General features: G+C 44.0%; 1 protein-coding gene across 1 annotated transcript in view; it reads right to left on the minus strand.

The window, feature by feature from the left end:
• Positions 1-1,770: 1,770 nt before the first annotated feature.
• The window catches only part of LOC122755554 (aryl hydrocarbon receptor-like), a 68,642-nt gene continuing 45,115 nt past the window's right edge, over positions 1,771-25,297 (minus strand). The window contains exons 6-12 of the mRNA XM_044004153.1: positions 22,260-22,383; positions 15,174-15,304; positions 12,853-13,055; positions 12,470-12,579; positions 9,581-9,722; positions 7,723-9,364; positions 1,771-5,327 (exon numbers count right to left, since the gene is read on the minus strand). Coding sequence (XP_043860088.1) covers positions 5,172-5,327; positions 7,723-9,364; positions 9,581-9,722; positions 12,470-12,579; positions 12,853-13,055; positions 15,174-15,304; positions 22,260-22,383 — 2,508 coding nt within the window. The 3' untranslated portion in view covers positions 1,771-5,171. The remainder of the gene's footprint in view (positions 5,328-7,722; positions 9,365-9,580; positions 9,723-12,469; positions 12,580-12,852; positions 13,056-15,173; positions 15,305-22,259; positions 22,384-25,297) is intronic.

Here is a 25,297-nt window from a genome sequence, read left to right on the forward strand (position 1 = left end):
CTTTGAAGCAATTAGATGGCTTGGCTGCCTGGAATCCTGGAGCCAAATGATGGATTGCATGGCCTCTCCATGAGAAGCCCCTGGTCCCCTTCCCAATCCACCTTCTGCACAGCTGTCAAATCAAGTTACCAGGCCACCTCATCCCCACTACCCTCTCCTCCCCGCAACCCCCAAGAAATCCTAGCAGTTCCCTATTGGATCAAAGATAAAATACAAACTCCTTTGTTCAACATTTACAGTCCTTCACAGCCTGGTTTCAGCTTTTCTTTCCAAGCTGATTCCACATTTCTTCCTTTCATGGACTCAATCATCTAGCCAGCTTTGTTTGCTTGGTAGACCTCATATTCATCTCAGTGCCTTTGCTGTCAGCCAGGCCTGTGTTTTCTCTCTCTCTCTCTTCTCTCCTTTGGCCTCTTGGAATCCCTAGTTCCCATCAAGACTCAGCTCATGTATACCACTTAAGTCAATGGGCTGTGATTTTTTCACTCAGTTCATGGTGCCCTTCACCAAACCACTGTGCATTGATTCTGAATATATCAGTGAATATGTTGTATGCCTCCCTCAATGAAAAGCAAACTCCCTAAAGACAGAGATTATCTACTTCTTCCATTCAGATACCCAATGGCTAGTACAGAGCCTGACACATATTAGGTGCTTAATAAGTTCTTGTTAATTGACTAATGTGGAAATATGTTTAATGTGATTGTACATATCTTACCTATATCAGAGTGCTTTCTTTCATGGGAAGGGAGGAGGGAGAAAAATTTGAAAGGCAAAATCTCAAAAACAAATGTTTAAAACTACCTTTGCATGTAACTGGAAAAAAGATAAAATACTATTAAGACTGAAAAAAACAAGCAACAAAAAAATAAGTTCTTCTTAACTAACTTCTGAAACTCAATGTGGAGAGCTTCATCACCAGAAAATTGTCTATACTGTGATGAATTTTGTTGTCCCCAGGATTTCATGAAGAAAATAATGATGTATAAATGTTGCTGTTGGTAGTGGTAGTATTTCATTCTCAAAGAGGACCGTGACACTGAAGTGATGTCATGACCTGTGCTGAATTGGATTTAAGTGAGGCAGAGCTGTGCAAAGTCTCGAACCTCCTCCAGAGCCATCTGGGTCCAGTAGCAAGATATACATCAGCATGACCAGAGATGGCTCTGGATATTTGAGGCAATTGAGGTAAAGTGACTTGCCCAGGGTCACACTGCTAGAATGTGTCTGAGGTGAGATTTGAAATCAGGTCCTACTGACTCCAGGGACACTGCTCTATCTACTGTGCCACCTACCAGCCCCTATATAAATGGGGGAGAGTTCTGTGTCTGCAGAGGGTACCTCACTGGGACCTGCAGTCACAGTATCCTAAGTCTTGAGTAATCATATAATACTTTTGGAAGCTAATGTGAAGCCCCAGTCTTAAGACATTTTTTAAAAGCATATTATAGGAAAAGTGAAGATGGAATTGGATGCTTGTACTATAAAACACCAACAAAAATTAAAAGGCAAGTGGTAAAAGTAGCCAAACCAATTTCCTTCCTTTTTACCTAAGACCCGACATCACATTCAAAAGTCATCCAGTATCTTCTGAACCCAGAAACAATACATATCCATCAAGGCCTTTACTCTAGAACAGTTGTAACATCTGAAATTTGAGGCATTATTTCAATTTTGTGATATCATAGGAGGCAATTTTGGCATTTTAAAGACATACATTTATTTGGTTATTTTTTTCCAATAAAAAAAAACAATTAAAATGTAGCCTTATTCCATCTCAGGGGGTCAAATCACAGAGTTTCAGAGTCTGTGGTGACAGGGAGAAAGGGGTCCAATAGTTTCTTTCCCTTAACATGAACAACTCCATTGTAGACTAAACCAACACTTGAATGTCACTCAACAGTCACGTCAAAACCCCAGGATTTTGCTTTCCTTTTTCCCAGATCCTGTGCAAGACCAGCCAGAAGACAAAGCCTACCCTGTCTCAGGATCTGATGCCAATGACATTAAGATCTTTCCATTCCCATTCCTACAACTGCCCCCAAGGACAATGGTGCATGATTTGTGAACCCATCGTTGCTATGTATTTCCTGCATACTATAAATACCAGTGAGAAATGGCTTATGTTCAGAAACTTCTCTATTGCTCAGTCAATGCTTCTACACACCATGGCTTTTAACTATGGGTAAAGTAAAATTTTACTGATTTTTACCCTAAATTATAAGCAGTGATCATTTTCCATGATATTTGGAAGGGACCGCAGATGCCAACTAGTCCACCCATTCCTGAACAAGAATCTCATGTATAACATGCTTAAGCTATAGTCATCCAGACTTTTCTTGAAGACTTCCTATAATGTGAAAGTCATTTGATCCTCAAAACAGTCCAGTACCCTTTGGGATAGTTACAGGTGCTAGGAGCTGTTTAGGAAGTATTTCTGTGTATTGAGCCTAAATTTGTCTCCTTGCATCTTCTATCCCCCTCTCCTATTTTTGTCTTCTGGATCCAAGTAGAAAAAGCCTAATCCTGGTTTTCCAAGGCAGCCCCTCAGATACCATTCCCCACTTTGCATCTTTTCTTCTCCAGGTTAAATAGTGCCAGTTCCTTGAACTGTTCCTTATAAGGCTCATGAGGCCCTTCACAACCTAGCTAACCTCTTCTGGACTCTCTAATACCCTTCCTTAAATGCAGTGCCATGAAATAAATCAGCATTTCTGGATTAAATGAAGCACTATTCTTGTTGGTTTGGTTTTTTTGCAGGGCAACGGGGGTAAAGTGACTTGCCCACGGTCACACAGCTAGTAAGTGTCAAGTGTCTGAGGCCGGATTTGAACTCAGGTACTCCTGAATCCAGGGCTGGTGCTTAACCACTGCGCCATCTAGCTGCCCCCTGAAGCACTATTCTTAACTTGAAAATCTATCAAAGAAAAGATTTCCAGCAATTTAGCCTTGACCTTGACCCAATCACCGTATATTTCCTTTGAGATTTGTCTGGGTATAGATGTAGCCAACTAGAGCTCATCCATCCATTCTTTCATTCATTCTTTCTCTTTTCAGGTCTGACAATGAAAATACCAGACAGAAAGGCCTAACTCTTCACATCCTTATCCTTATCCCCTGCTTTTATTTGGAGACTTTTTGGTGGGGACTAAAAGTGGGAGCCCATCAATATGGGCCCATTGTGGATGGCACAGTGCAATTACCAGCAGTAACATGACTGCCATCAAATTCTAACTTTGGAACCAGTGAAGGGGATTAATATTGATAGGAATGAAAAAAGGGGCTAGACCATTTCAAAGGCTACAATGTGGTCCATGGAACATGAGGATATAGGCAAGGTTTTAGTTCCGAACCAAGTTTCCATCTGGTACATCTCATCATAGCACTGACCTACCTTTCCAATGGGACCCATCATGGAAAGATGCTCTGGCCAATTCCATTTCCTTTCTTGCCCAATAGATGCCGCCTTCTTGTGGCCCCTGGGAGCTGACAGAGTCCATTTGGCCCAACCCCAATGGATGTGGTGGGTTTTTTTTCCTTTTTACAGGTGCGTACTTATTGAAATTTGATATCTGTGTTTCATCACCTACAAACTGTATCCATCCCAAAGTGTGAAACAAGAATACAATGAGATGAGAGGACGGTTGTGGAGAATTTTTAACCTAGGGCTGGATTTCATCTCATCTTTAACAAATTGAGTGTTTTAAAGACACTGGTTTTCAAAACTCTGGACAAAGGTGATGTTGAATGGCTGGACTTAAAGTCAGAAGGACTTCAGTTCAAATCCTACAGCTGAAATTCTGCGTAGGATACTGGGCACACCAGTTACTTTATCTTACTGGACCTCAGTTTCATCATTTGTAAAATGGGACTAATAGCGCCTACCTCAAAGTCATGTAAAATAAAATTAATTGTAAAGTTCTGTGCATACCCTAATTCTCTATAGAAATGTGAGCAATTAGTATTTGTAACTGAATCATTGCCAAAGCCCCCTGGAGCTTCCCTGCAGGCCATGGAGGGCAGGAGAAGGCAGATCCATTCTGAGTCTCATTCATGTGCTCTTATTTCAAAAGGATTTCATTAGAATGGTGTCTCTCCCATAGTGCAACGTCCTTGCACAAACCCCATGGACACAGTGAAGCTCTGATTTCCTCCATTTTAAAGCCACTGAAATCAGATCTACCACACTATGTAGACTAGACTAAAAGATCAGCTTAGTACAATCCAGAAACATTTCACAGGGTGAGTTGGGTTACTCCCAGCCTTAACTCACGCTAGATTGTAATTATGCTTCTTCAGCCAAACAGGGCTTTAAGCTGTATTAGCTAAAAGCCTGGAAGGAAGTTTGCACCACCAACACAGTCACTTACTGAGCTTGAGAGAACAGCTCAACTGGAAAGAGACAAGCAGTCAATAACCTGAGTCTAAACATGTCATAGGATCTCTCAGGTCCACGGCCCTTCAGAGGTTATTTGGCCCAACCCCAGCTGCTTTCTCTTTTTCACTTGTATGTACTTATCTTTTAAAAGAAAATGTTATCACCAGCAGTAGAAAGAACATGGGATTTGACTTCAGAAGCTCTGAATTTTAATCCAGCTACGCTGCTCATGGATTGTGTGATATATAGTAAGTTATCACAACTCTAAATTGATGACTATGGCCTTTCTGAGCCTCAGTTTCTCTACCTATAAAGTGATGGGGTTTGGATTAGATGTCCTCTAAGGTCCCTCCTTGCTCTAAATCCTTTGATTTCTGCCTAGGACTGTGGAAATATTAAATAGAAGGACATTTGGGTGCTACGTCCTTGAATGTAAAGGTTTCTAAGAAACGCTAATAAACCATATGAGCCCAGTGCCAGGCTTGATGAACAAGAATAGAGGTAGGTTAGTCTATGAACATGTCTCTCTTATAACTCATCCCCATTCCAGCAAATAGTAGATGAAATGTGTAGAACATTGCAGTAAAGATGGAATCCTTCCACTTAACCTTGCTCCATTTCACACATGTCTCAAGCCATGAGAGCTCTATGGCTAACGGTAAAGGCATGAAGGGAAAAGAGATGAGCAGAGAGAGAAATGCATACCTCTTTTTTTTTTTCCTTAACCTAAATATTGGCTTATCCTACCATGTGGCTTTGAGGTGCTCATGTTTTCTTAATTTGAATCTTTGACTCAAAAATAAAAGCCACCATTGGAGGAAGGTGATGACTGAGGAAACACTTTGGGGCAGGAATGTCTTTCGGTGGTGGCAGTAGGTTGTCCACTGGGCAGGAGGAAGTCTTCCCAGGATTCCAAGGATCTGTTGGCCAATTCACACATATTTTCTGACTGGGAAAAAGGATAATAAAGAGACCATTTAGTTTTGTTTGTTTGTTTGTTTTTTTGTTTGTTTTGGTTTGTTTTTTTAGTGAGGCAATTGGGGTTAAGTGACTTGCCCAGGGTCACACAGCTAGTGTTAAGTGTTAAGTGTCTGAGGCCGGATTTGAACTCAGGTATTCCTGACTCCAGGACCAGTGCTCTATCCACTGTGCTATCTAGCTGCCCCGAGACCATTTAGTTTTGTCCAAGAAGGGAAGTATGGTAAGAAATAACACAAAGCAATTCTATGATAATCTCCTGAGTTCTTCAAGGCTTGGTATCTGTTGTCTTGAAGAGAGAAACCCCTCTGATAGAATCCCCCATCTGACAAGATTTGAAGGAGTGAAATATTCTCCATAAGAACTTTCCAGGCTAATTGGATACTGGATACTAACCCACTATCTCTAGACCCGATTCCATCTGCATAGTTCCATTTCCTTACTAAAGCTGCTGCTGCCATTGTCTCAGTGAAATTTCTCTTTTATCCTAAATCATGATGTTGCATAGACCCAGTATAATCCCTTTCCCATCATAGATGGTCTATAAATGCTTGGTGAGTGAATGAGTAAACTGGCTACTTCATTTCATGCGTCTTGCCAGAGCCCAGAGCCTTGATGTGTGTGATATCACATCTATTTCTCTAGAGAAGGGACAAGGACTGGGGAACAGAGGCTTCCATAAGAATCAACAGTATGACATGGCAAACAAGATGGGTACTTTGGCTACGTTAAGAGGATCTCTGATAATTCTAATAATCAGGAAGTGCTATCACAGCTATCCCCTGCCCTGGTCAAACATCAAAAGGAATGTGGTGTCCCATTCTAGGTGACATAGTATAAGGAGAACTTTGACAAGCCAGAGAACATCTAGAGGAGGGTGCCCAGCATGGTGAAGGGTCTGAAGTTCATGTCATCAAGGACTGGTAAGAGGACATGGGCATGTGGAGCCTGGACAAGAGAAGACTTGGGGCATGGGGGGAGGGGGAAGATTAGCAGAGTCTTCAAGTATTTGAAGGGCTGCCCTAAGGCCTTGTTCTGCTCAGCATCTGAGGCTAAGCAGATGCTTAGGAGGGAGGAAGATTTGAGCCTTGAAGTTCCAAGTTTCTAACAATAAGAGTCGTTCTAAAGGAGAAGGAGCTGCCTCAGGAGGCAGTGTTCTCTTTACAGAAAGGCTCTTGGCCATGACTGGATGCCCACTTGTAGGTCACAATATATAGTATATATAACAATCCACTTGAGGATAGTTGATCCTTTGACTTAGTGTAATAAAGGACATAAGTGCATCAAAGTGTAAACAGAAGCTATTCAGCTTTGGAGACAAGAATAGCACTTTGGCCCCTTCATGGTAACAATATTCTTGCCCGTCCCTCACAGTTAGGAGGAATTCTTCAGATTGACATTCAGTAGTCATTCACACAGGTAGACCTAACAACCTTCCATTGAATGGTCATTCAGCATCTGTAATCACAGTATCCCATGGTCTCAGAGCTGAAATGAACTTCAGGGGTTAATATCCCTCTGCAGCATCCCCACTGAGGGGCCACTGGCAGCCATTCTCTGAAGACCTAAAGTGAAGTAGAATGTACTAGCTCCCAATGCAACTGGTTTCCCTTGGAGACAGTTCTCAATATTAGGGAGTTTGCCTTGATATCAAGCCTGAATCTAGCTTTTTTGGCAACTGCCACCTATTGCTTTTGGTTCTGCCTTCTGATCTCAAGGAGAAGAAATCTGATCTCTTCCATATCAAAGTCACTCAAGTACTTGAGGCTGGTTAATATATCCTATGAGTCATATCTTCTCTAGGTTAGTCATCCTCAATTCCATAATGAAGTCTCTTTCCCCCCAAATGCAACCTAATCCTTTTGAATCTCATCCTGTTTGAGATATCTTAAAAAGTTGATCCTTAGGGGCAGCTAGGTGGTGCAGTGGATAAAACACCAGCCCTGGATTCAGGAGTACCTGAGTTCAAATCTGGCCTCAGACACTTGACACTTACTAGCCGTGTGACCCTGGGCAAGTCACTTAACCCCAATTGCCTCACAAAAAAAAAAAAAAAAAAAAGCTGATCCTTCAGCTTTCACAATGAGTTTTTCCCTAGTATCAGCGGCATTATTAGCCCTTTCTATCAACTAGATTGTTATAACACACATAGCACAACATATACTGTGTCTTGTATGAGACAATAAATTACTGTACTTGTACTTATAATTAGCTGCTACATGACTGGAAAAGACCAGTCCACCTATACAAACACATTGCATGGACATACCATATTTTCAGCTAAAATGAAAAGTAGCTAATGAGAATTTTCCTTTCTGAGTGGCATCCTGTCATAAATGCCATGCCCAGATCTATTGAGAACTCACCAGTGTCTCCTGGCATCCCTCTCCATTAACAAAATGGTCTGAAGTGAAATTCTGAAATGGAAACATGGTCTCAGAAGAAATGGATGCAGAAGGTTTTAAAGGGATGGGGTGACATGTGCAAGGGAGTAAGGATCTTTGGCCAGGCACCATCTCAGCTCCAGTCCCATGACTTTTGCCAGTGTCCACACTGTCTAATCTATTTTGATTGATCCGGGTCTGGGACTTTCTGGACTCTCGTTGAACATTTCTTGAGTAGACCTGTGGTCCAGTACTGTTTCCTGCCTGGCTCAGAAGCTTTGTTTGAGTTGGGTCCTGATTCCTGGAGACATGGTTAGGCCATAAGTTGTCACCCAGAATTTGTTGACTGGGTGAATCACAGCTCTGACTCCTGTTCATAACTAAGTTCAGGTCAGTATGAGGCTGTAAAAGGCTCCCTGATTCTGATGATGTATGGCCACGGAGTTGTTGTGGTTGAACATGAAGCTGATGCTGAAATATAGGTTGGTGTCCTCCATGCTGTGACCCCAAATGCTTTTCCAGCTGCTGCTGACTTTGTTTGGGCTGGTAAGGATTTTCTAAGGATTGATGGAGGAAGGATGGGCTCAGAAGGCCTGAACTATTAGATGGTGGCCACTGTGTACACTGTTGCTCAATCTCTGTAGGTGACTGTGTGAACAGAGCAGAAAGATGCTGAGATGTTACTGACAGATGCCTCCATGGCTCACGACTGTTCTGGTTAGGCCTTTCATATGTCTCAGGCTGGGATGGGCCAGGCTTCCAAGGAAGATGACTTGGCTGCTTCTGGCTTACACCACGGTGTTGCATTGTATTTGGAAGGCACAGTATTTGGGCTAGCTGGTTGGGTTGTGGTTCTTGTGGTATATGAAGTGGATATTGATGGGCCATATGGGAATTGTTGACTTCGGGTTCTTGGCTTGGGCTTGACAAAGAGTGAGTTCTCAAGGAAGCCAGAGGATCCCCAACTTGTTCATTCTCATTTTTGTTCAAGAGGGAACCATGAACATGGGACAAGATCTCCCTGTTTGTTAGCATCTCATTCAGAGATGGGCTAGGGCCTGGCTTCTCTCCTCCCCTCACCCTCCACTCATCTAGCAGCAGGAGCTCCAGCTCCTCAGCATTAAGCCCCAGGTTTTCTAAAGCACCCAAGAGCTCATTGTTGGAACAAGTCTCATCACAGTCCAGAGAAAGGGAATCCAGGGTAGCTAGGAGGGCAGCTCCTTGATTCAAATCAACCAATTCCTTATGCTGATGCTCAGAGGAAATCACCCTTGAAGTCCCAGCCAGGATGTCTCCTGTTACCTGAGCCACAAAGGGCTCTCCAATCTGACCAAGGATGTCAGTGCTGAAGCTAAGTTCTGGCGTCACTGCTGCATGTGACACATAGATGGCCGCATCTTGTTGCATCATGGCCCCACGAAGTGAATTAGGAGCTGGGAGATCTAGCTGGCTCCTTTCTCCTTTGGGAGACTTTCTGAATTTAGGAACTTTTCCTTTAGTTTGGAAAGGGTCAGGAAAACCAGGATCTGGGTGGGTGGCGTGGTACAAAAGTGCTTCCCCAGTAGCAAAGGTAAAGGGATGGTGGAGGGACCTTTTCTGAAGGTGCTCTCCTCCTTCTTCATCCCTGCAGAGAAGGAAATACCAACATTTTAAGAAATACAATAAAAATGCACTTTCCCTGAATGGAGCTCTTAGTTTGTATCAAGAGAATGGCTTTATCTCTTGGCATTTGGCAATGTTGACTGGCTAATGGCTAATCAATCCTGGGCCACCTTCCCCTCTTAGCTGCCTGGGCATCTAAGAAGGAAATTCACACCTGCAAGGGAAGCTCTGTACTCACACAAGAGGCCTTTGGGTGGCAATGATGTAATCAGGTTTGCCATTTCTGTAGACGAGCCTGGCATTAGACTGGACCCATCGCCAACGATTTTCTTTGGTCAGAAGACGAAATACTGTCAGGCCACTTTCCCCTGTTCTCATCACTAGGAAACATATGAATGGGTTATGATTAATAAGACTCTCTGATGCGTCTTTAGAAACCTAAAGTTTGCAAAGCACTTTCCAGACATCTGATGACAAGTCTGTGAGAGAGGCACCATGGACATCAGTATCCTTTTTACAGATGAGGAAACTCAATCTTAGAGAGGACAAGTCATTGGCTCATGATTGGACAACTAAGTATCACAATCAGAATTGGAACCCAGCTACCCTAATGTCAAGTAGAGGCATGTTGCGTTGCCCTTTAACCTTTAATGCTATCATTTCCTCCATTTTATTTAAAGTTCCTACATCTAGAGCTGGAAGGGATCTTAGGGATCAGGTAGCCAACTTCATTCCTTTTCCATATGAGGAAAATAAGGGCCTAGAGGTTGCAATTTGCCCAAAGCCACACAGAAAGTAAGTGGAAAAGACATGATTTGAACACAGGTCCTTTGATTCCAAAATATGTGTTTTCATTTTCTCACTGAAGCCTTTATGCATGTGATTTATTTTGCTCTCTGTATCATGTTTGCCCCTTAGGAGGCAGACAGAATAGAGGCTTAATAAATATCTGTTGACTTGAATTAAATGGCTCTTAATAAACACTTTTGAATGATCGTCTTGGTTGCTTGTTTTTTTAATTGGAAAAAATCACATGATACTTCATTTTACAGCCAAGAAAGTAGAATGTAAGCTCCCTGAAAGCAGGGATTATTTCTTTCTTGTCCTTGTACCCCTGGTGCCTTGCCCAGTGCCTCATTGTTGGAAAGGTTTGGTTTTGTTTTTCTGATCTCAAACCTAAACTTGCCTCTTTGCAACTTCCACCAGTTGTTCCTGGTTCTGTCTCTGGGGGACAAGCAGAACATACTATCCCACCTTCTAAGTGACAGCCCCTTGAGGCCAGCTCTCAAGATGAACCCTGAATCTTCTCTTCTCTAGGCTAAACATCTGCATCTCCTTCTTCTGCTTCTCATCTGACATTGCAAGTACTTTGTCTAGTAATTTGGGCAAGTGGTATTATCCCCATTTAATAGATGACGAAGCAAAGGCCAAAGAGGTAGAGCAACATGTGCTTTAGCAACTGAGGATCTGTATGTGTGACTTTCAAGCCAGAGGCTCATTCCCTCAATGCACCTTCCAGGTACAGATGGCCCACTGACCCCAGCAGCTCCTTCTCTTGCACTGATTGAGCAGCAACAGATAATTCAGGACTGCACAGGACATTGTGTCCATCCCCATCTGCAGCTTTGGAAGGAAGTGAGCAATCATAGATAGCATCTCAGATCCACAGCTGAAAGAGATCTCAACCAAGCTCCATTCTACCAAGCTCCATTCTACAGAGGAGAAGACTGAGGCCCAGAAAGAGGTAAAGCTTGCCCAGGGGCCCACAGCCAGTAGGGACCAGAGGCTGGACCTGAACTCTGGTCTTCCTGACTCGGGCCTGTTTTCTATCCACTGCTCCTACATTGCCTTTCTTAAATGATACAGTAGACACACAAAATAAGTGCACAGTGATTTGGGGGCTCAGGCCAGGCAGTCAGGGAAGGCCACCAAATATTCCCTCTGATTCCCTAATGTCTGGGATCTCCAGCACTTTCTCAGCTCCTGCTGGGGAGCAGGGTGTAGACTGCGGACTTCGTAGTGGGACACAAACTTCGGCTGAGGTCACTGTCCCTTGCAGAGGCAATAGAAGGCCTGAAGACAATTCTAAATTTCCAAATTTGGGTGTTTTTATGTTCTGGCCATGCCTGTGAGGTAAATTACCTCGTCTAGGGCATAAGCTCAATCTTGAAGTCACTGGCAGGTACAAAGATCTTTTCCTCCTTTCTTCTCACCAATTGGTTAATTGTCAAGCATTTATTAAGCACCTACTATGTGCCAAAGGCAACTAGGTAATGCAGCGGGTAGAGTCTTGGGCCTGGACTCACAAAGACCTAAATTTAAACACAGCCTCAGATGCTTACCAGCCGTGGGATCCCAGGCAAGTCCCTCAACCCAGTTTGTCTTCAAGAAGAAGCTGGACGCCAGTTCTTCAGAAATGTTGTAGTTGAGCTCTGGGTGAGAATGAGAATTCTCAAAATTTTTTTTTCAGGGCAATGAAGGCTAAGTGACTTGCCCAGGGTCACACAGCTAGTAAGTGTCAAGTATCTGAGGCTGGCTTTGAACTCAGGTCCTCCTGAATCCAGGGCCGGTGCTTTATCTACTGCGCCACCTAGCTGCCCTGCCCCAGAACCAGAATTCTTAAGAAACGGATTCATCTCATCTTTGGATGAGATGCCCCTGGGGTCCCTTTCAGCTCTGAGGCCCTCCAATTTTGTGACTTAATAAATTCAATACCCCAATGGATTATTTGTGATTTCCTTCCACTGATGATCTATAAACCACAGGCCATCCATGCCTGATCATCTTGTGCCACTCTCATTGATATTCTCCAAATACCAGAAACTGATACCTCTATAAAGAGGAAGCTGCCACTAGGTTCAGGCCCATTGTTTACCAAAGGCATGGGCAGTGCTAGAAAATAGTGAGGAGCCACTCCCCATGTCACTGCCTGCCCGTCAGTTGGCTCCCATCACATCACTACATACAATAGTAATCAGATGATGGCTGGAGGCATCATCTCTGACTTCTCGAGAATTGTTCACCTTTTAGAGCATGATAAACCAATAGAGTTAGGTTACTTTGGGCTACATAGAGTGTCCAGGGGCAGTGTGGAGCAGGGGACAGGAAAGGGGACCTCAAATCTTACTACGGATGTGGTTCTCAGCGCAGTAGAGCATGTCAGCAGCATGGATAAACTGATAGCCGGTCCCACGCATGCGCAGCTCTGCTTCCGTGTATCCCAGCACGAGCTTTCCTCTGGAAAGAAAAAGGACAGTGGAGGTGGTGGCACAAGCCAACATCACCCCACATTTCTCGTTATGGCTAACAAGGAAAGTATCTTCCTCTTTTCAAAGGGTGGAACTTATCACTCCCATTTTACAGATGGGTTGGAGAGAACAGCCCCCTATCCTTAGGCCCATAAAGCTTGGTCAGGTCAGCCTTCAGACACACAGGGTCACCTGCCCACCCAATGAAGCATCAAAGAAGGCCATATGGGTTGGCTCCTGCCAGCCCCCTGCTACTGCTTACTTGGCATCACAGGCGACAGGGGTGAAATCCAACTTGTGCTTGGTCCGGAAGGTCAGTGTTTTTGTTCTGATCTCCAGAATGGAGGGAGGCTGCAGAGGAGTGGAGACAGCAAAGAGAGCCAGCTGAGGAGGTGCCGGAGAACCATTCTTGGTTCGGTGGTTCTGCCCATGGAGGGGTTTCAGTCGGCCTTGAAGGCTTAAAGCCTTCAAAGAAAGAGTTCTGGTTTCAATGGATGTGTGCTTACAGTTACACATGACTATTAGAATGTATACATCGTATGTTACATGGGACATTGTATCCTGTAACATACTGTACTGATTTTATATAAGATCTATGACATGACATAATAGAACACAAGCTGGCATTGAATCACATGATCAATTATAATATGATGTAATATATTCAAATATATGGGATATGTAATTATCTGCTTGGATCGGTTCCTGAAATGATCACCTTTGAATGAATCAACCCAAGGTTGCGTTCATGCCTGCTTTCTCCATTCTGTTTGACATGGGGCTTAGGATCACCAGCTAACAAGAGAGACTCATCCCATGACATGTTCATGCTCACATTACATGTACTAGCAGTGGGTGTGGGTGGCTCTGGGTAGGGCACAGGTGGCTGACCAACCCTCATTGCCCCTACTCCATCCTCCCTATGGAATAAGGAGCAGAGCTCAACCCTCCTCAGGACTTTCCCATCTCTTCCCTACATGGTCCCATAGGACAGAAGGGCAGCAAACAGACTACAAACTCCGAGGGCAGCTAGAACCAGATGAAAAAGTAACTGAGAAATGTTTACTAAAATAACTAAGAATCCACTGATGTGTGGCTCTCTAAGTAGCCCACATACCACCCCCAGTGGACTTTGAATTCTCTTCACAATTCAATCGGCCACACCCTGTCTGTTCCAACAATTTGCAGTTTTCAGCCTGGAGGCAATGAAGTCCTCAAGCCCTTTGTTTTTGGGGGAGTTTGTATCACACAACAGCTTAGAGAGGGTCAGTTAGAAAAGTTCACATCCAGGCAGGGTTTGATCCCTCAGGCCTAATTGAAATTTCTGTTTATTTCTAGGTAACACCTGACCTCTCTATGTTATAGGTGTGGCAAGGCAGGTTACGTGGTTCCAATGCATCCTGGGCCCTAATACCTCATTTTTCAGACATTTATTTTTCACTTTATTTAAAATTTTCCTTTTCATCATGAGCTCAACAATCCTTTGCAAATTTCCCAATATACAAAGAGGATTATATAGGGAATTAATTCCATAGAGTCTCTTTAATTTTAAACCTATATTAAAATTTAAAAGGTAGTAACACAATTGTCCTGCTTAGCACACTTTTATGAGCAGCTTTACAAAACACCACCTTCATCAGGACACCCCCAGGTATCATCAGCAGCATTACAGGGGACTTCAAGGATCAAGGCATTATGGGAGACCAAGAAGGCTTCTTAGGTAGGCTAAAAGGACTCCAGATTAAACCCACGAAGATGTTTTTCATGGGGTACACCTTTTTCCCTTCACATTATCCAAAGCATCTCCTTTCCAAATGACTGAATATTTCCTAAGCATAGTAAACAGAAGATCTATTTGACAGAAGACATCAAAACAGGGTAGTTCAGTAGAAAGGGCCCTGGATTCACAATACAAAACCTGAGTGACCTTGGACAAGTCACTTAACCACTCTTAGTCTCAGTTTCCTCCTCCTTCCAATGAAGCTGCTAGATGGTTCAGTGGATAGAGTGTGTGAGTTGGAATCAGGAAGACCTGAATTCAAATCTGATGTCTGACACTTACCAGCTGTGTGACCCTGGGCAGGTCATCTAAACTTTCTCAGCCTTAGTTTTCTTACATGTATAACGGGGATAATAATAACCTCTACCTGCCAGAGTTTCTTTCTCGGCTCAAAGGAGGTAGCAAATGTAAAGTGCTTTGCCATCCTCAAAGCACTAACTGCATATTCTGATGGCCTCAAAGATCCCTTTTGGTGCTATGACCCCTAGTCCCTTCCCCTGTCAGACCTCCATTTCCTCCTCTGTAAAATGAGGGGATACAAGGAAATGCCCTCTAAGGTCCCTTCTAGCCCTCAATCCTTTGGTCTGGAGAGAGCAGATCATTTTTTTATGACTCCGGGACCAAAGGAAAATGTCCGGAAAAGGGTGCAACTACTGAGCCAAGCTAGCAAAAGTGGGGCATGGACACCTTTGCCAATACCCCAGGATTCTCTTCCTTCTATTCCATTTGCATCAAGCTTTAGGAATAAACACTTTCCCAATGGAGCAGTCTAGATAACTGATCCCATCAGGGCTGTGACTCACCCGGAACCCTGATGAGTTATCAAGCAGGCAACGGAACCGGCAGACAAAGTTCCGTTCTAGAACTGCTGAGTTCTCTGGGGGGAGCTCCTCCAGTCGGTCACTGCTATCAGATGGGCTGGAGCTTGTTTCACCTGGATGGCACAGGAATAGGAATGACCCTAGAGTCAACATGGCCATCTCCAACCAAAATGAACACAACATGGCCCAGCAAGGTCCAGTGACTGGCCCAAGGCCATACAGCTCCTCCCCCAATCCCCAGCCATGTGTAAGTTAGGAATGACCTGCTTGTAGTAGGTGAGAGGATGGAACTCTTTTTCTCTGTGAAAAAGAAATGGAACGTGAGTTCACACCTGTCACCTTGGTATGTACAACGTGAATGATACAACAGAGGTCACTGCATATGAAGCTCCCCACACTGTGGGCAACGAAGCAACCGATTCACAAATATTTATTAATCACCTACTGCATCCAGATACTGAGCTAAGGACTAATGCTTCAGGAGTGAGACCAAATCAGCCACATCCATAGTATTGAGTTCAGTTCTGGGCAGCCCACCTTAGGAAGGATGTTGATAAGCTGGACAGCATCCTATCATGAATAATCAGGGTAGTGAAGAGCCATGTTAATATTTATTAAGCACTTATTAAGCCCTAATCTTGCCCTTGATGCATTTATATTCTGCTGTTGGAGGTGGGGAGGAGATGCCCTAGCCAATCAATCCACAAGAATTTATTAAGCACCTACTATGGGCCAGTCACTGTGCTAGGTTCTGGGAATACAAAAACAAGATCAACAGTCCCTGACCTCAAGGAGTTTACATTCTACTAAGAGATACCCCTACCCAATCAATGAACATGTCACAGAAAAGTAAATACAATGTTGTACAAAGTCATTTCCAGGTAGGGTACAGAGCATGTCACTTAGGGGTCCAGGAAGGACCCATGTGCAAGGGAGGGTTTAATGGAAGTTCAGAATTCTAATAGGCAGAGGTGAGGAGGGAGGGAATGCCAAGTATGGGGAATGTGAGGGACCTGTGCAAATGCTAGAGCTAGAGGGGAATGAGTAAGGAATGATCCAGGAGGTCCTCTTTGTTTCTACTGCAGAGAGCTTAAAAGGGGGAAGTATGAAATTGCATAGGCAGGGGCCAGATTGTGAAGGACTTGAAGTTTCAAACAGAGTTTGCCTTTGAACCTGCAGGTGGTAGAGAGCCACCACAGTTTATTTATTAAGGGGGGCCATGGTCAGACCTGCCTTTTAGGAAGATGCTTTTGGTTGAATGGAGAGAGTCTCCCAGGTAGGAGACTATTGCACAAGACCAGCAGTGAGAGGTGCTAAGGTTTGGACACCTGCATGGCACCTTCTGTGACCCTGGGCAGCTTGTGACTACAAGTTCCCATAACCTTGCCTTTTTGAGAATGCAGTACCTCTAATGAGCCTTACACTCATCAGAATTGACTCAAAGACCTTACTCTCATCAGAGTTGGTTCAAGGAGGGATTAACATACACACTCAATTGGGAGGAGTAGTCTGTCTAACCCTGCAGTAAAGTAGATGGGGAAGGGGATAAGGAGGGAGGGGTGAAAGAAGGGAGGGCAGGTTGGGGGAGAGAGCAGTCAGAAGCAAATCCCTTTTGAGGAGAGATGGGGTGAAGAAGATAGATAATAGAGTAAATATCATGGGGAGGGAATAGGATGTAGGGAAATGGTTAACAATAGTAATTGTGAAAAAGAGAAAAGGAAAAAAAATTGTACAAAAATATTTATAGCAACTCTTTGTGGTGGCTAAGAATTGAAAATCAAAGGAACATCCATCAATTGGGGAATAACTAAACAAGCTATGGTATATGATTGTAATGGAATATTATTGTGCTATAAGAAATGACAATCAGGATGATTTCAGAAAAACCTGGAAAATCTCATATGAACTGCTGTATAGTAAAGTGAGCAGAACCAGGAGAACATTGTGCACAGTGACAGCAGTATTGTTCTATGAGCAATTGTGAATGACTTAAGTACTCTCAGCAATACAATGATCCAAGACAATCCCAGAGGACTCATGATGGCCATACTATCCACCTCCAGAGAAAGGATTGGTGTTGATTGAGCACAAACTGAAGCATGTTCTTTTGTGCTTTCTTTTTTTTTTACTTGAGTTTTTTGGTATAAAATGACTAACATGGTCATGTTTTACATAATTGCTCATGTATAACCTATATCTGGTTGCTTGCCACCTCAAGACGGGGGAGAGAAGGAGGGAATGAGAGAGGGATAGAATTTGGAACTCAAAACTTAAAATAAACAAATAAATAGGAGAATGCCCTGCCTCATCTGTCCATCATGCATGGTGTGGCCTTAAAAGAATGAAAATGCCAGCCTTCCAAAAGGGAAAGGGCAGCTGCTTGGACCAATTAAATGGGCTGCAGCAAGATAAGTGGAACTTGAAAAGCTTCACATCAGTAAGGACAGTTAGAATCAGAAATGTTGGTGGACTGTTAAGGTATGAAATGAATGATTAGGAATGCAAGACAGAAGAGGCACTACCAGCTCCCCAAGACCACACGGGACCAGGAAGGAGCCCTCCACGTATTGGCAGGATTCTCTATGGAGGTTCATGGAACAACATGGACAAGATCGCCAGTGATGAAATGAGGTCTCTAGTGGAGTGCCCCAGGGAATCTATGCCAGGACCTCTGATGTGAAACCCTTATGAGGGACTTGGGTAAAGGTAGAAGCCAATAACACAAAACTGAAAAGGAGGGACAGCTAACACCTTAGGTGACAGACTCCGAATTCAAAAAGATCTTGACAGACCACAGGATTGGGCTCAATCTATTGAAATTAATTTTAATAGGAATTAATGTAAAATCTTATGCTGGGTTCCAGAGATTGACATCATAAGTTCAAAATTGGGGAGATGTGGCTATGAAGCAGTTTGCCTGACAAGATCTAGAACTAGGAGGAAATCAAAGAGAGAAAGGACCAATATGTACATGTCTTAGAAGTGAATTGGATTGAAGTGAGGCAGGACTGTGCAAAGTCACCAGCCTCACTCTCCTCTCCAGAGCCATCTGTGTCCAGAAGCAAGGCATTGGTCAGGATGACTGGAGACCTTGCAGTGGGAAACCTTGGCCTTTTCAAGCTAAGGTGTTTGCCAGGTCTCACTTTGTATAAGGCAACACCCATTCCCTGATTAAGTCTAGGTAAGAAAAGAGGCAAAGGCCTTTTTTACCTAGTCAAAAAAATCCATCTGGGAGAGGAAGAGCCTCAGGGTTTCTGGCCAAAACAGAAACAATTGCTATTTACTCCCACTCTGAGCCATTGGAGCCCAAACAAAGACCAAGTGAGGCTTGGACCGGGGTCTATTTGGTTTTGTTTTGGTTTTTTTTGTTTGTTTGTTTTGCAGGGCAATGGGGGTTAAGTGACTTGCCCAGGGTCACACAGCTAGTAAGTGTCAAGTGTCTGAGGCCGGATTTGAACTCAGGTCCTCCTGAATCCAGGGCCAGTGCTTTATCCACTGTGCTATCTAGCTGCCCCGGTCTATTTGGTTTTAAGGCCTGGTCCTTAAAAAAGAAACCTAGCCTGTAAAACCCAAGATAGCTTGTAAGGTTTCAGCCATCAAAATTTGTATTCCTTTGGGAAGAGCACCCAGATGTAAGGGCATGATTCCCTATGTGGACAGAGAGAACTGAGGGAGGGAGAAGAAGAGGGAAGGCAGAAAGGAAGGAAGAAGGGAAAGAGGGAGGGAGATGGGAGAGGGGGAGAGAGAGAGAGAGAGAGAGAGAGAGAGAGAGAGAGAGAGAGAGAGAGAGAGAGAGAGAGAGAGAGAAGAGAAGAGAAGAGGAGAGGAGAGGAGAGGAGAGGAGAGGAGAGGAGAGGGGAGGGGAGGAGAGGAGAGGGGAGGGGAGGAGAGGAGAGGAGAAGAGAGGAGAGGGGAGGAGAGGGGAGGGGAGGGGAGGGGAGGGGAGGGGAGGGGAGGGGAGGGGAGGGGAGGAGAGGGGAGGGGAGGGGAGGGGAGGAGAGGAGAGGAGAGGGGAGGGGAGGAGAGGGGAGGGGAGGGGAGGGGAGGGGAGGGGAGGAGGAAGGAAGGAAGAATTGCTCACAGATTGTTTATCTTCAAGAAAAGCTCAGATGACCTCTTATTGAGTGTGTAAACTCCTCCAGGGCAGGTACTGTCTTTTTGTTTGTTGCTATTTGTGTCCACTTAGTACCATGCCTAGTACAATATGCAATTGATAAATGATTATTGACTTAGGATTTGGGAGAAAATGCTTGTTCAGGTAGGAATTGAACTAAACAGCCACTTTGACTTCTAGACCCAAGATCTGATCATCTGCCTCAGTGGAGGATAGACACACACCAGACTGATCCTTGTGGGATTTAAGCAGGCCCCACCATATACACCATACACCACCACAAACACAAACAAACGGTGCACTGCTAATTTAAACATGAAAGACCAGATTCACTGGATCACTCTCAAGCAAGTAAGTAATTGGAAGCAGACTGGGGATGTGAGCTCAGGCTGTGTTTCTACAACACCAAAAGAACAGGCCAGACCAATTAGAAACAGGAAATCTGGGGCATCGGCTCTCTGATACTGGACATAACCAACAGCTCTTGGTCTTTTTGTTCCCTTTTTTAACTTTGAGCTGGTCCTCTTAGCATAGGATAGATATGGAAACAGGCAGCAGGGGCAGGACTTTACCAGGGAGGCTCCAGGTCCTGGCTCAGGGGGTTCTACCAGACCCTACATCCCCACCATTCCTATACTAGCCCATGATATTTCCAGTGGGATTTTTCCCTTGGGAGACTGAAGGATGTCACTGAGATGCCAAACCTCAGAGGACACGGGGCTGCTTTAAATGTGGCACCATATTATCCTTTTGACAAAGACTGGGGAATGAAATTGTGGATTCTGTGGTTCCCCACCTCCATACATACATATACATATCTCACACACACACACACACACACACGCACACACACACCCCTCCCTAATAAGCTCCAGACTCCTTCTCAGGCTCAGCTCCATGACTCAGCACCGGTGAGGAGATAGTTGGATAAAATGACCTCTGCACTCCTTTCCAACACTAATGTCCTCTCAGTCATAGCCATCCATGTATCTAAGGCTGGTGAGTATAAAATGCTGAGTATATTTTTAACCAGTGAACATAGCACAAGGTGCGTTGTTCTACACCTCTAGTTTCTCCCTTTCCAAATCTGTCCTACTCACAGCTGCCAAAATCATTCTTTTAATGCACAAGTCTGATTATGTCATTACCCTGCTCAAGAGCCATCTTTGGCTCCCTGTTGCTTCTATGATAAACTAGAAATGTTTCAGCTTGGCATAATGATGTTTTCACAAGCTTCCTCTAACATACCTTTTTCAGGATCATTACACATAACAGGAGTTCACACACAGTCTACATTCAAGCCAAATTGGCCCCTTTTATGGTCTGTAACCTTGTCATTTGATCTCCTACCTCTATGCCTTTGCACCCACTGTTCCCCTGTGCAAGGAATATTTTCCATTCTTACTTCTACCATCACCAAGCCACCATCATCTTCCTGTAGGAAGGCTTTCCTGATGATACTAGTTGTTGGTTCTTTCTCTTCCCCAAATTATTACTTAAAATACTCATGTTGTGTTTCAAAGCAGGAGGAAAATATAAGCTAGTTAGGGGCAGAGACTGATTTTGGTTTACCTCTGGGTCCTTGGGGCCAAGCACAATTATGTACACACAGCATGCACTTAGTAAATGCTTATTGGATTAGACTGTATCATTTCTTTCACCAGCAGATCATCATTTCAGCAAAGAGGTACCAATAAAGAGACTGGGGCCCATGGAGGTGAAATGATTTGGCCATCATCTCACAGACACTAAGTGGCAAAGCTTAGAGATGAACCAGAGCCCAAATCCAGTGCTTTCCTCAATGGCCCAATGCCTCCTAATCTGGGATCAGCCCCATGGGAAGGCCTGCCATGATTGAGGAGATCAGGGATCCAGTGGGGAATCAAAGGAAGCAGAGATCATAACACTTCACTCACTGGGTTATTCTGGGAAGAAAGTAAGAGAATGTAGGCAGAATACTTGGTAAACCTTACAGATCCTTAGAAAGATTAAATCATCTATCTATCTATCTATCTATCTATCTATCTATCTATCTATCTATCTATCTATCTATCTATCTATCTATCTATCTATCTATCCATCCATCCATCCATCCATCCATCTATCTATCCATCTATCTATCTATGTGTGAGAAAAATATAGGCCCCCCTCAAAAGATGATTGAAGTTGTCTGGGGAATGTCAGGGAGGTGAATTTCAGCTGGGAGAAGGGTGCTTACTAATGTCTCCTTTCCTCCCCCTCCCCAGCAATTAGGATCACATGATGAGAGAGACCCAGGGTTGGTCACATGGGGGAGGAGTTTAGAGGGCTGCCCCTTTGGCCATATTGTAATAAAAGGGTCCCAAGTCCCAGGATCACTGCCATTTCCATTAGGGAGTTGGCCCATTCGTGCGTGAATGTACAAATAAAGGCCTTTGATACTTCTCCAATACTGTGTCCCAGAAATTTTAAAATGGGGTTTCTCACACTACCTACCTACCTACCTATCTATCTATCTATCTATCTATCTATCTATCTATCTATCTATCTATCTATCTATCTATCTACCTACCTACATATAGATCCATGCTGGATTTATCTTTTCATTGGCCTTTTAAGAAACAGACATTCAAGCAGTGACAGAAATAACCAGTGTCTGTGTCAGTCAATAAGCACATACTGTGCACTTGGCACTGTGATAAACACTAGGGAAACAAAGAAAGACAAGAGAGTCCCTGCCCTTATGGAGCACACAGTCTAATGGGGAAGATACAGACAGGGTAAGTTGAGGGTAATATCAGAAGGGAGACATGCATAAAATGAGGGGGCTGGAATAAATGACCCTCAAGTCCCTTCCAGCTCTAGACGTCTATGAGGGAATGATATTTAAGTGCCTCATGGATCCCAACCCAATAGACAAATGACCTCCAGAGAAAACAACATGCCGGAATTAGTGCAGACGTCCTTGTACCTACCGGAGCAGGCCTGATCGCTCTCAGCTTTGGGAGTTGATGGCAGCCTCCAGCAAAGATTGCGCCTGAATTCTGGTTGGTCTTCTGTGTGGATCAACTCAAAGACACTTTGATGTAAAACATCTGTCTGGCAAGGAAAACAAATGCCACAGTGGGGTCAGATTGTGTCCACCAAGTCCTGAGTAAAGTCACGGGGACGGGCAAGTTGACATTTATTTATTCAATTTACATGTGAAATATCCCCTCTCCAAAGCTTCCAAACCACCCCAGGACTCCTCACACCAGCCTCTGAGGCTAAGTAATTTAGAGGTGTATAACTTTTCAGACATTCCAAGGAGAAGGCCCCAAGCGTCTAGAAAAATGGCTCCTGTGCTGTGTCCTTGTCATCCTGCCCTGACCTACCCTCCATCTGGAGTGTGAAGGCAGAGGGCTTGACAAGTGTCCAGTGGATCATCAGGAGAGCCCAGCCCTCACCTAGCCCAGCTGTCTGGCCAACAGGCTTTGTTTCAGATGAGCAGGATGGAGGAAGGTCTAGCATTCCTTCCAGTGCTCTGGTGCTCACTCCCACCTGCTTCAATGTAGCCTCCAAAGCCTCCTGGAAGCTCTTGGCTTAGGAAATGTCAATAAGGTTTGAGACGCCCAAGGGCCATTGCTGACATTTAACCAGAATTCACAAACCATTGCCAGGCCTTTGATCTCTCAGTTTCTATTCTTTTATTAAAAAGAGAGAAGACCCCTCATCAGGAGGGATCATCTGTGGCCAGCTGGACGTTTGAGCAGCTGTGTGATGAAAACACTGCATGGCATGTTCTAATTCTGAGGGATTATTTAGAGGCCGCTCAATGTGGAGGATGGCTTTGTAAACACGTCAAAAGAGAACACATAATTCAACTCAGTTGCCTTCAGTAATGAAGAGGAGTTAAGGGAGGCCAACTTCAAATGGTAGAGATTAATTAGCCTCAGTCTGAGGATGTGAAGCACACTTTGAAGAGTTTCAGAGTGTGTACAGACTTCACACACACACACACACACACACACACACACACACGTCAGCAGCAAAATGAGGAAAGGTTTTATTTCTTATATTTTAACCAATAAGGTCTTTTCTATGCAGTTGTGTCAATAATAAATCTGGTCCTTTTCAGCCCAGAACTCTGGGCTTAGGGTCAGAAAGAAAGCCCTGGGTAGGGCTTCTTCCTAGCTATGTGACCATGGGCAAGGCACTTAACCTTCGGAGTCTCAGTTTCCTTGTTTATAACATGGGGATAAAATTCCTGTCATGCTTACCCTACCTGGTGTGGCCGGGATGAAATGAGAGGATGCTCATACAATGTCAGCTCTTATTTATGTCTCCATGAAAGTGATCATGGGCGATTTGGACCAGCTACTGAGATGGTTGGTAAAGAGTGATTTATATCATCTCATTAGTTAAGGGATGTGTCTTTTGTAATACGCATCTATCCATCCATTCATCCATTCAGTAAAGATTTATTAAATCCCTCCTGAACTCAAAGCATAGAGCTAGGTGCTGGGCATACAAAGATGAAAACTCACCTGTCCTAAGAGAGTTTGGGGGGAGGGGTTTCAGTGGATTGTGGGAAGATGGGACACATATGATAAGATTCTAACCTCTGCAACCTCTTCTTCACATTATTCACACAGCTGCCAAACTAATATCCCTTAAAGCCTAGGTCTGAGCACATGAAGCTTTTTCATTAAGTCCCTATTGCTACTAAGGTAAACTACAGACTCAACTTGGAAGGAAAAGTCCTTCACAGCTGAATTCCAGATGACTTCTCCAAGCTTCCTTTGTGTTCATTATTCCTCTTGACTCAAGGTTCCAGGAAAACTGACTACTCTCCATTGCCAGACCTCTGTACAAATTTTCCTTCATACCTTCTGCCTTTCTATGTCTTGGGAGCTCTTGCTTCCTTCAAGACTCACCTTGGATGCTAGCTCCTTCTAGAATTCTTTTCTGAACACACACACTATTTTGTAAACGTGGCACACCCCTAGATGAGATGATTTCAACATTTTGGAGGGATGCCATTGACCCCACTTGTAGTCTGGTGAAGTTTACAGACCCCCTTATGGGAATGCTGTTTTTTAATTTACAAAAAGACATTAAAAAGGAAATCAAGTACATTGAAAGACTTATCATGATGTTTTTCCCATCCAAATTCACAGAGCCCCTGAAATCTCTCTATGGCCTACCAGATCCCAGGATATCAGCTCCTAGAAAATGAATCTTCATGGTCTTGGTATCCCTAACACTTATTGATAAAACACTGTGAGGTTTCCAAAGTGCTTCACATTCATTGGATCAACCCTTTGAGACAAGTGCTGCAAGTATTATGATCCCCTTTTTATAGATTAGGAAACTAAGGCACAAAGAGGTCAAGCAGCCTGCTCAGGCCTACACAGTAACTTGAGACGTTCCTGTGTGGCCCTTTTGGAATTGGATTTGAACCCAGATCTTCCTGTTGCCCACAACAGTTCTCTATCCATTGCAGCATATTGTCTGTGACAGAGGGGTCCAACTTCTGCTTAAATTCAAGCTGTTGGAATTCCGGGAAAAGGGAGTGGGAGGTGGTCCTCTAAAGAAGAGTTTTGCTTGACTTCATTTGGAAAATTTCCCTTTCTGTATGTGGAGACTGTCTCTACCCAACAACTTTGCCCCAGAAGCAACTTAGGTCACTATTTTCCTAGGGAAGAGTTCAGGTGCTTGATCTAGACAGAACAAAGAAGAAGACCAAGTCCATGTCTATGTGTGGCCAAATAACCTGAAGAAGAAGGAAACTAGTCAGTCATTCAAATGTTTCCAAATTTTGATCATATAGACCCAATATCTAGTAGTTGAACTGGTGTGCTCCATTTTCCTCTAGAGACACAGTATCACGAAGGCCATGCTAAGGAATGGGCACACAAAGAGACAAGGGACGCTATCTCTGCCTTCAAGGAACTTACAATCGAACATATGACATAGACTCTATAGGAGAGTTCAGATGCAAAGCCCTTTGTGCCTTAGGATGTAGTGACAG

The sequence above is a fragment of the Dromiciops gliroides genome, chromosome 4 (assembly GCF_019393635.1).
Source record: "Dromiciops gliroides isolate mDroGli1 chromosome 4, mDroGli1.pri, whole genome shotgun sequence".
NCBI classification, from domain to species: Eukaryota; Metazoa; Chordata; class Mammalia; order Microbiotheria; family Microbiotheriidae; genus Dromiciops; species Dromiciops gliroides.